Genomic DNA, 12,562 nt, shown 5'->3' with positions numbered 1-12,562 from the left:
TGCTGAAGTAGTGCCTTTGCCATAATGCAGTGATTTAAACATTTAATTTAATCACTAACTCATGTACGTTCACCAGCTCAGGTGTTAGGTTAGCTGTGTTCACCGGCTCAAGGGTAACTAAAAAGTGCATCACCTGTTGTCTTAAGGGATTAGCACGGTCCAGTGACCTGGAACCTTTAAACAATACCTGCTGTCAAACTGGAGACTGCCATATTACTGTAAAAACAGTATACAATTCCTGTAACCCATTCGAACTTGGGTTACAACTGACACAGACAAGCACATGCCTACACCCACATGCTCTGTTTCAGATATATATTACTAATACACTCTTTTTGGAATTTCTTTTAAATAAAATCATTCGTGGACATTATTCGTCTTTTCATTGACATTTTTCATCTAACCTTACTTGTGGTATATCTGTGACAGCTGTCGTCTGTCCAAGGTCTTCAGCACCTGGAGCGTAGGCATGGGCTGGCCTACTGACACAGGATTCTGAAATAAACAGAGGACAGTAGAAACATTCCCTGAAGTGAACTGAGGTGAGTATTTCACGGATCTGACCAGTATTTCAGCTACAGACGGTTTAATATGGACCTAAGGACTAAATTGAGGTAGGCCACTAATTTCAAGGACACATCCTTTCAGGAGGCAACCTTTGCTAAGGTTTAACTTATCTCCCACAATAAGGCTACCTTAATGACTTATGGCAACCTTAGTGCAGCCATATTAAAATATAGGGCCTTCACATTCTGATTAGGACCGACAACTTTTCTGGGTCTTTTCTGAGTTAAAGGCAAACACTGTCAGAGTGCTTTCTGAAAGAAGGCACAGGGCTGTTAATAAACCAGAAGACATGAAAATAATGCAATCAAGACTCCTGAAAGACAAACCTATTCAGCAAAGTGCAACCAGAATTGATTAAAAGGTGAGTGAGTGAGTTTAGGTTTACGCCAACTTTTAGCAATATTCCAGCAATATCACAGTGGGGGACACCAGAAAATGGGCTTCACCCATTGCACCCATGTGGGGAATCGAACCACTAGGCTACCCCACCGCCCCTTTATTAAAAGGACCCCATGTAATATGTAACAGGAACATGCTAGGGACATGTGTATGACTTGAGAATCCTCGATTCCTGGCAAGGAAATCCAAACATTCAGTGGTTGATATCATGATCAACACAAACTTATCAAATGAGAAAATCCACTTACTGATATCACAACAGGCGCTGCAGTCTGTGCAGGTGTTTGTGCATGGTCTTGTGAACCACCACTGTTCATGTAGACAATCTGGATGTTCTTGAGATTAGTCCATTTGAACATTGCAAACACCATAAAAGACATTAGTGTAAAAGCCACCAAAAGCCTCCCTTTCGAAAACTGAATGGGCATCATGGCAGGTTGGTAAGTCCCGACCCGGACTCTGAAACAAACAGAAACAAAACTTTAGACATGAACATAAACCCTTAGAGTCTTTCCAGGTGGACTGTGTTAAAATGGTATGAGCCATTAGATGTTGTGACAAACAGTGGTTGTTTGAGGACAGTGTGTGTGGTGAGGGGGATAGGTGTTGATGGGTATGCTGGAGACCGTGGGTAGTGAATTTAGTTTTAAGACACACTCAGCATTATTCCATCCATAAATAAATCGAATCTGGACCAGTCAATCTGGTGATCAAAAACATAAAGCTGTATCTAAGCAAAAGGGACGAGATGACATGTGTCAAACATATCCCTTCAGTCGCTTCTTACGGAAACTGGTTACTGAAGATCACTTCTAACCCTGATCTTCACGCGTCCTACCGAGGCCCAATTCCTTACAGTCGTTGGGCGATGCTGTTTGCCAGGATGGGCTTCATCGCGGTTTGATCAATCACACTTGATTCTCAGTCATTTCAAATACAAAAAGCACCATACATTTGTCCTGTAGGGAATCGGGCCACCGGTAGATCTATGTTCATTATGCGAATGTGATCAGTTGAATTCTTCGTACGTGGTCATTCAATGTTGATCATGAATGTCCTACCCATAAATGTAAACTTGCACCACTAACTGAAATTCGTAGCTGTCATCCTATAGCTGAATACTTTAAGTCAATCAGTATCATAAACTGAATGTAAAAACACCCTGTCGTTTCATCTCCAGGTTGCCATGACACCCGGTCGATTAGAAATATTCATCACTTGAACTAAAAAGTTCCGTTCAAAACTTGACGTCAACAGATTTACACCAACATAAGTCCAAAGTAAGTAGAAGTTTACTGCCAAGTTCGATTAGGTTTCTTCTTCAGGGAAAAAGAGCAATGCCTCAAATGTACACATTTGCCGCCATTGTTCTAGTCCTGCCAAGGTGCACACTTACATTAGAGCACGCGCACTGTATATATCTGTGGATTAATCAAATAAAAGAGAAACACAAGTTTATCAAGGTTTCTGGGCAAACTATGTTGTACATACAACCTGGTTTTTCTTTCCTCTCGCTGGGGGTACGAAAGCGTCGATGCTTTCAAAGGGTCAAGGCCATATTCAGGGGACGCTACTCTCATGTCAAATGCTGGTCGTGCACAAAGTACTCGGACACATAGAGTACTAAGAATCTTCATGTTAATTTAGTGTGGCATAAATAATTTTTCTGAATGTAATTTTTGTAAAATCCAAGATCCCACATTTGTGAGGAATCACAGTACCTACAAAATATAATTTCTGGTTAATTTTCAGTTGTTTATTTATCGAATGGCACAATTTAATCAACACATGCACAATGCCGTGAACTTCCTTTAAGATGGCGGCCTATTGGATTGTACATTGAGGAACCGTACGTAAGTTGATAAATGTGATGTCATTAGCTACACAGTCAACTGAACTGAAATTATGTGCGCAGTGCAGATATGATTTCGAATTTGCCTGTCATATTTGACAAAGATCCATCCTAAACTCACTTCATGAATATTTACCTGTGCGTTCCACACTGAAATAACGTGTTTTTATTAAAAGTCTATGTAAATGACGTCGAGTACTATTTGTACAAAGCTGTATATCCAGTCAACATAATTTTCAAGTAAAGACGTCTGGTTTTCGAGCCATTGTGATATTTCAGTATATGTCTTGTATGCTCTATGTCTAGTAATGCTGAGTCTGATAGCAAGCTCCGATCCATGGCCCGTAAATCACATAGTATTGTTGTCAGTATCAAACCGACTAAGCGGATTTCAGTGAAAGATGAATGTGCTAGAATAGTCACGCGACGTATACATGATTCAGTGAAAAGAAACTACCGTCTGATCATGTGTCATTAAAATCAATTAAAATTTAGCAAAACGCCCTGTTCCGGTTTGTACATTGATTGATCTACCAGTATGATCATTTTGAAAATGAAAAGTGTAACTAATATACTACTTAACAGCGTCCAGTGTGAGTTTGCCGCGTACAGAATGAGGGATGGTTGGGAAGCCTAGTGGATAAAGCGCTCGCTCGTCACGCCGAAGGCCTGGGTTCGATTCCTCACATTAGTACAATGTATGAAGCCCATTTCTTGTGTCTCCGCCGTCACACTGCTGGACAATGGACACAGAGACAGCGCCATGCAGATACAAATACAAGTTATACATCAGCTCTTTTCGGTGTTAGTGTCGAACTCAATCTCGGCAGTAGGACAGCATAATGACATCCTCAAATATAACGTTTTAGTAACTATTTTTATTGTATTGACCCTTTGAATTATGTGTGATATGCATTCAGGTTCCACTTCTTTAATAGATGAATTTTAAGTAGTTAATGTGCCTCAAAACAGAGAATTTTGCAAGTTAGAAAAGTAAAATGTATATTTCTCGGCTCCCATCCACCCGATTAACAGTATCACTGACTGTCGTTACGAAAACGACATTAAAACATTTTTTCATAATGGAAGGCCTACCGTACACTGAAAACGGGATCAAAGTAAATATCGTAAATGGAATTCTTGGGCCGATGGGATCAAGAAAATCTCATCTGTGTGAACCTCGTCTGTAGGAATTCATTTCTTTTCATATCGTTTACCATGTCTCAATCAGAGTGCAATCTGTATAACATCACAGGTCAAATGATCCAGTGCAGGGCTCCGTTTAACTTGCACTTGTGCAGCCTAAACTGTTTTCAATGTAAATATATCAACTGGCACCTTGTGTATGTAAGTATTTTGCTGTTCAAAGAACACAGACTTCATGTTGGAACCAGAAAGATGTGGACCCAGCTTGTGGTTCACAGCAGTGACTCTGGTGGCTGCAAGGTCAGTGATCCAATGATTGTGAGTGGATGAGCATAGCTTTACGCCGCAATATTCCAGATCTATGGCGGCGGTCTGTAAATAATCGAGTCAGGTCCAGACAATCTAGTGATCCACAGCATGAACATCGATCTGAGCAATTGGGAACCCATGACATGTGCCAACCAAATCAGTGAACCTGCCCACCCGATCCCGTTAGTTGCCTCTTACGACAAGCAGAATCGCCTTTCTCAAAACTTTCTCAAAACTTTATACTGGTGAAAATAGCTAATTGGAAAATAGCAATATGTTGTTGAGCGAGAAGCGCCAAGTTTGTTTTCCATACGTGTTATGGGATATGATACGGGATTTGTGTGGTTCAATGTAAAAATAATGACTCACAACACAAATTTTCATAAATTATCTATTTCATGTATATGCTAAGACTATCGTGATATTACACGATTTCATAGACCTCAAGGGTTAGTTTTGAAAAAGACGTGATGGTATCGAACATGCGAATTTAGGGGGACGAACATTTCCGTACATTGTTTCTGATAAATTGTTTAAATTTGCTATCGAGCTCATCTCTGCCGATAAAGGTATACGAATGTATACTACGTTAAATATTAGAAATCAGATGTATGTTATACTTGAAATTCCGCTTTCTTAGTAAAGTACAGATTCTAATCCTTTTGCTGAGCTTAGTCCCATCTGGGATTCGAACCCCCCTGCTAAAAACGTGTAACCACAGATAAAATACATGTTGCATTTCACAATTTTCTAAATGGCATTGAGTAGTAATCGGAGACACTTATTAATAGGTTAGAACAAATGTAACAATTTATGCAGATTCCTAATATGACTCAAATTATGAAATTACCGCACCGCACCGCACCGCACCGCACCGCACCGCACCGCACCGCAACGCAACGCAACGCAACGCAAAGCAACGCAACGCAAAACATTACAACATACAACACCGGTACCACACACCACACACCATACTACTTATCACTGAACACAACACCACACACAACTCCATGTACCAATACACCACACACAACTCCATGTACCAATACACCACACACAACTCCATGTACCAATACACCACACACAACTCCATGTACCAATACACCACACACAACTCCATGTACCAATACACCACACACAACATGTACCAATACACACAATATGCTGTACAGCCTACAGCGTATGTTCGTATGTAACCTAACACTGTAAACCAAGCAAACCGTGGGTACCAAGTAATCTGTCTCGAGACCTCAACATTCCTACCATAAAGGTCGTTCCCCTGGCAACACGTCTCATATCTGTAAATCACGTGACGCTGAAACATGAGTAGGGGTCAATAGTTTTGCTAGATTGTTTACTTAAGACGAGTCGGGGCAGGGGAAACGGTTCCCGGGTCGACATATCGGGTCAAGAAGCATAACCCACTCCGATTACAGTCTTTGAATTATCTATCCTGTTCAGTCCAGCAGAAACGCTGTTTAGAATAGCAAACATTACTCCCCAGGCCGGCGTTCCACCCATTAACCCGGGTTCGTGTAGGAACACGCGATTTTAGTTCTATCCACAAGACAATAGATGACTGAATATAGCTTAATGCCGCACCAGTAATTTTGCAGCTATTCAGGGCGATCAAGGCAATGAATGAGTGAATCGGTTTTACGGCGCTTTTAGCAATACTCCAGCAAAGTATGTCCCGGCGGAGGACACGACATATTGTACCCATGTGGGGAATCGAACCTGGGTCTTAGGCGTAACAATAGAACGCTTTAACCACTGAGCCGCGAAGGTCGTACTGAAGAATATCATACCACAAAGCTGAGAAGTATAGTGAATGAGTAGGTTTTACGCCGCTTTAGGCAATATTCCAACAAGATCACGGCAGGGGACACGAGAAATAGACTAAACACAATGTACCCATGTGGGGAATCGAACCAGCATGATGACAAGGCTACCCTCCTGCCCCCGAACATGTATATATCGAATGAGAATCAGAACGAACATCAAACCAACCAGTTAATGTTGCTTTAACGTAGCGCACCTGTTTGTATTCACCTTGTTTACAATCAGATTTTCTTTTTCTCACAGGAAAAGAGCATATTTTACATATCAGTTGGTTAACACATATCACACAAAGTGGTATGATCATTGATATTCAGAACAGTGTAATTTTTTATGTAAAATTCACTTCAAATTCAATTTTATACATGTTAGAGAACTACATCAATACCTCTAATTTCCGTGATTGCTGCAAACTGCTTATTGTTACGTGTTACTCATTTGAATATACTGACCTAGGGCGATAAATTTAAACATAGGATGGAACTCGTCTCAAGGCTAGACCAGGCCATGTACAGGATCCTACGGGTAGATTATGATTAAATGTCCCAAAATTAATTAACTATAACAGGGATATGAAATCATATGTTGGGGAAGTAGATAGGAGAGGAAGGAGGATGTTGAGGAAGGAAAGGTTATACATGAAGAAGGTTAGATTTATGATATTTTAGTTTTACGTCGCACTCAGCAATATTCCAGCGCTATGGCGGGGGTCTGTAAATATTCGAGTCTGGACCAGACAATCCAATGATCAACAGCATGGGCATCGATCTGCGCAACTGGGAACTGATGACGTGTGTCAACCAATTCAGCGAGGATGACCACCCGATCCCATTAGTAGCGTCTTACGACTAGCATTGTCGCCTTTTATGACAACCATGGGTTGCTGAAGATCTATTCTACCCCGGACCTTCAAAAGATAACATATTGTTTAACACATTGTTTATGCGCAATCTAAAGCCAAAATATGAACCATCTCAATTTTTTATACTTCTCTAACTTAAAGAAAGAAAACTAATCAGTGTATCTCTGGTGGCTGGACAGATTCGCATAAAACGAATTACTTAACCTTAAACATGTTCGTAAAAGCAGAGACCATATAATTAATGGTCTATGTGGTCTTTACCATGTGGTTTTATTAAATCGGTTCAGTGAAGCTGTATCCATGGCTTGGAGCCAAGGTATTCTGTTTAAGTACACCTGCACCAAGCCATTACATCTATCACGAACTTTTTGTGCTCCTTTTTCCGCAATGACTTTTTATCCCAGGAATAATATAACACCTCTAAAGTTATGTACCCATCCACAATATGCCGTTGACATCAACAGTGATACAGCATACCTAAAGTTATGTACCCATCTACAAGATGGCGCCGTCATCAAGAGTGAAATAACACTCCTATGGTCATGTATTCATCCACAAGATGGCGCTGTCATGAAGAGTGAAACAACACCCTAAAGTTATGTGTCCATCCACAGTATGGCGCCGACATGAAGAGTAATGGACGCAAATAACGACATTATTGTTTCACAAACAGACGTATAGGTCAGAATAATAAGAACCTATGGATGTCAGTTCACAGTAAGACATTGTCATGAAAACCCATCGAGATGTTACCTGTTCCCATCATAACAAGAATCAAAGACCTCACATGAGACTCAAAGTTAATCAAACACCTCTAATCTATACATGTATGTGCATATCTACACCGAGATATTTCGATTACACTACGAAATAATGGGTGTGTATTTATATTTTATAATTATCATAAAGTTGACACAGGATCGACGTCACGGATGGTTACACCCAGTTCGACGTTGATATCGAAGCATGGGAACACTGACGAACGAATGACGCCATTTCATACCAAGACGATCACACCTTGGCCAAACACGAAAACGTTGACATCCATAAGACTTTATACAACCGAAACACGCCAGTGATGTAGTGATATAACAATATGCTAAGTTATAACACACTGAAAAGCGGCATGGCTAGTGCAAATATAATCGTAAAAGGATACGTGATGCGTGTTCACAAATAGAAATAATATATGATATTCAGGAGTATTTATAAAGCGCTGTATTCATCCACAATGAGCGTGGTCAAAACTCATACACTGAGAGATATGTAAATATATGTAACATAACAAATATAATCAATAACACTGTGCATGTTCACAGTCACAGTCGTTAACATCTGTATGCTTAATCGATAATGGATTTAAAGTGTTAAGTCTTTTTTTACGGATTTTGTTTGTTGAAATCAGAAAGTCGAACGTCAATATTGACAAGCTCATTTACAGTGCACGAACATGTTCGAATAAGTGCAATCACCATGACAACTGCCAACACAGCTGTAGCCGATGCCTTGAATGTTTCCCATTGCAATTTGTTCATCTTCCCAAGATTTGGTTAGAGTTCGTGTTTATGTGTGAGTTGATTAGGGACCTTCCAGGCGGTGATAATTGTTAATGTTTATAAGGATATTCTTTGTAAAAGTAGAAGTAAAACTAAAATGCAAATTATTTATATTGGGGAGAAGTCTATGTTGAAATTATATTACATTTATGTTCTGTTTTCAGATCTGTATGAAGTTATTTTTTCTATTAAATAAAACTTTGTGTTTGTCCGAAATTAAAACGATAAACTTGATGTTCATATTCCGTTTGTTTTTTGACATGTGGTTGTCAAATTGAATAATTTGTTCTTGCTCATTTGCTGTCGCATTGTGATCGCATAGATCAAAGGAAATCACTCAGTACCTCATCACTGTATTCGTTAATTTCGACTGATGGGGGAGCGGAGCTGAATTTCATTGATAGCACGCGTTAAATACCTCTTCAGTTACTCATGCAATAGCACTGTTTATCAATCGTGATAAACTGACAACAGCTGACGTTGATAAAATAGCATTCCACTGTGTCATTGTGTAACTACGTGTCAGAAATAGAATGTGTTACAAGACATTTGTTTCATTCATAGTGACCGGGAGGCATGTGCTTTTCTGAGGAAACTGTTGAGAACTGTTCCCCTTCCGGGGTCACTGCCATCAAACTGCTTGTTTTCATGTCGTAAAGTTGTAACTAAACATTTTATCTATCAAAGTAGTTAACATGCAATTATAGGTTCATTGCGATGTGGATACGTCTGTACATAACTGAGACTCTTGAGAGGCATTTGGAAATCGGTGATTATTTAAGACGAGTATATGGATGACAATTCCTTCTATATTGTATAACATGACGTGTCTGGGCTCCTTCTTGCCCCGTCTTCTGGTGATAGCATTCCAGAATCTGTACTTGAATATGTGAGAAAGTTTAATCACTGTATGGCACATGTTACCTTTTACCACCTCCTGATACACATTGCATTCACAGCGCTAACGCATACTTCTCACAGAGGTAGCCTAATGTATGAAGCGTTCGCTCATCACGCCGAAGACCCGGGTTCGATTCCCCACATTAGTACAATGTGTGGAGCCCATTTCTGGTCTCCCTCCCCTCCCCTCCCCCATCACCACCCCCACCCCGTGATATTGATGGAATATTGCTAAATTCCCTTTGCCGAAGGGAACCTGAGGTAGACTAGAGTGCTGAAGAATTCATTCATTCACAGTCAAACATTGACTACACCACGATGTGTACGGCGAATGCCCCACCCTTCACTGTTCCCCGACCAATCCATCCATTAATAGGTGTACCTGTCCCTGACCTCAGATTTGACCGACTTCTGACCAATCTCGGCTTTCCTGCATACAAAAGGACCGGTTTCAATGGGCTGAATTAAAGGACGGCAAAAGAGGGTCCTCCGGGCATACAGTGCTACTATAAATGTGGCCTACGTTTACTTATATAGAATATTTGTCTAGATTTCAGAATACCGTTGAAGCTTTAAATGAAACCTGGCGACACACTATACCATGGTCTTGAATATTTGAAGAGAGACTCACTGGCTGAGAGAAAATAGTTCCAGTATGGCCCAGTTGTCTTAATTTGTTGTCCTAAGACCTTTAACGAAAACGTAGAATGCACGTGAATGTGTAAGGCAAATATATCGATGTACTTGTATAATATAAATGTCATTTCTTTTCTTAAGGTTTTCTTTAACTAAACTAAGAAAAGAAAATATGTTAATATATAGTCTAAATGAAGACACTACCACCGCTACTCCGCGACAGTGATACGAAGATATCTTTTCATCATACCTTTTCCATTACCTAAGCGAAGGCAGCAGAATTACAGCTAGGCGTCGTAGCTCCCGCTGACGTTAGCGCTGAGTTTCGGCCTCAATGTGCATGACTAGAAGTGTTTGAACAGAGTATCCACGACAACTCGACACAGCCATTACATTCTTTGATAGGTTTTGCCTTCAAATTGTGAGGACCGGAATATTGCTTAAGGCAGCCCTATTCACCTAGACAATGATCAGTCTGCCGCTGGACGGGACAATACCCGCCGTCAAGCGTGTACATGTTGAACAGGATCTATCTAGGAGGTTCCAGTCCTATGTACAGGCGAATACCTGGCGAACGAGTTTATCGCATGACACTTGCTTAGGAATAACACAACAGCCTAGTAGGTGTTAACCATAAATATTTTTCCTTGTAAATCATAACTGCACCCTGCAATGAACACATTAGAATTACAACACATGCAGTAATGCAGCGGTATAGTGGAAATGCTCGTCGTGAATAAAAAAGTCGCGTTAGTGTAGGTGTGGGTTTGTGTATGGGACATGACGCCATGTTCACCACAAACATACTCTGTAACTATTTTGAACATATTACAGCGATCGACGAAAGTGTTTTGTAGCCAAATAAGAAAAAGCAAAATGATATCTATGATACTCATCAATGGCCCAACGTGTGAAATGATAGCGCTCCTGCCATCATCAGGCTAAGGTTAAACCGTCGAAATAATCGGTACGTACCTAGTTGGGCGTCACCTGCAACTGATTCAGTTTGTTGAAAGGAGTGAAGGGGTATCCAATGCGTGCTGTGAAAGTACTTTGGCTACCTTTGAGCGAATATCAACCCTTATCGATGACAGGTGCTTGAACTGCGCATGAAGGAAAATATCACGTGACGCAGTTTTGCTATAATGAGACATGCGTTGTGGATTGCATGTAGTCTATGATTGGTTTGGCTGGTAGGCTGGTTGTTTGACACATCAATATTCCAGCCATGTGTAGTGTGCGAGCCCCGCTGGGGTTATTGAGTGACAGTCCTTTATGAATTATTACATGGTTGTTCAATTAAATGTTAATCAATATTGTTCTTGTATATTACATTGCCTCCAAAATAGAATTCAGTAGAAATTCATAAGGGACCTTCATGATCTATGTGGCTGGGGGTGGGAGTGTGGCGGTGGGGTGAGATGATGATATTACGTCAGTTGCGGGATGGGGGTCGGGGAACCTGTTTTGTTCTGGGGAGGTCGATGTACACATTAACAGGGACTGGACATTGTTTTTGTACATGACAAGCAGACCGGTTGTCCTTCACATTGTACATGCTTCTCCTTAAAATCACCATCGCCCGCCCCTTCTAGACATAGATAACACATGTAATACAAACTCATGATAGTCATAAATTGTGAACGATCTAAAAACACCATGATGAACGATTTAGAGTGAAAAATCATAGCCTGCCTGCTATGAAATATTTCCTGCCGTTCACCGATCCTACGGTATGCGGCAGCGGTCTGTAAATAGTCGAGTCTGAACCATACAGTCCAGTGATCGACACCATGAACATCAGTCTACGCAAATGGGATACAATGACGTGTCGAAGAAAGAAAGAAACGCGAAAACAATGGCGATATTTATATTTCAAGCCCCAGTAACTTAAATGCTCTTAACCTTCGTAGTACATTTGGAGGCCAAATGAAACCTGCATTTCAAGTGCTGGCCTCAATGCTACGTTCATTTATATATTTGGAGGGGGCGGTGGGGTAGCCAATAAAGCCTGAGGACCCGAGTTCGAATCCCCACATGGGTACAGAGTGTGGAGCCCCTTTCCGGTGTCCCTGACCGTGGTATTGCTGGAATATTAATATTGCTAAAAGAGGCGTAAAACTCACTCCAGTTTCTCATACATTAGGAAAATACTTTTGTGTCGTATCGCGTTTGCCTGTACTCATGCAGACCATTCATGGTGTGACTATGAAAATATCTAAACGCTATGTCTCTTAATAATTAATATAAGAATGAATTGTGTGTGTATGCTTACAATATTACTGTACTGAACAACGACGTACATAAGATAGTTGTCTGTTTAATTTCATCAAAGTGACTGTGACGTCCCTTAATCAGTACAAATCAGAATATCCCCTGGGCTGTCACAGAATATTAATTAGAATCAGACTGTCAGCTGACCGTTTACACGAAGGGTTGGTAGTATGGGTCCTTTCACAGTTTAATTACTTCCCTTGCTTGCTATTTCCTAGCACT

The 12,562-nt window shown here is 40.6% G+C and overlaps 1 protein-coding gene across 3 annotated transcripts in view; it reads right to left on the bottom strand.

The window, feature by feature from the left end:
- The window catches only part of LOC137290393 (probable methyltransferase-like protein 24), a 34,939-nt gene that overhangs the window by 15,851 nt on the left and 6,526 nt on the right, over nt 1-12,562 (bottom strand). For 2 of the 3 annotated variants that reach the window (XM_067821299.1, XM_067821298.1), the window contains exons 2-3: nt 1,215-1,425; nt 410-495 (exon numbers count right to left, since the gene is read on the bottom strand). In XM_067821299.1, the coding sequence (XP_067677400.1) occupies nt 410-495; nt 1,215-1,397 (269 nt within the window). In that variant the 5' untranslated portion in view covers nt 1,398-1,425. Of the gene's footprint in view, nt 1-409; nt 496-1,214; nt 1,426-11,041; nt 11,170-12,562 lie in introns of all 3 variants that reach the window. The other variant, XM_067821297.1, reaches the window with a different exon arrangement.

Source organism: Haliotis asinina, chromosome 7 (genome assembly GCF_037392515.1).
Source record: "Haliotis asinina isolate JCU_RB_2024 chromosome 7, JCU_Hal_asi_v2, whole genome shotgun sequence".
Taxonomy (NCBI): domain Eukaryota; kingdom Metazoa; phylum Mollusca; class Gastropoda; order Lepetellida; family Haliotidae; genus Haliotis; species Haliotis asinina.
The sequence above is the reverse complement of the archived record's forward strand: the minus strand, read 5'-3'. Positions and strand labels throughout refer to the sequence as shown.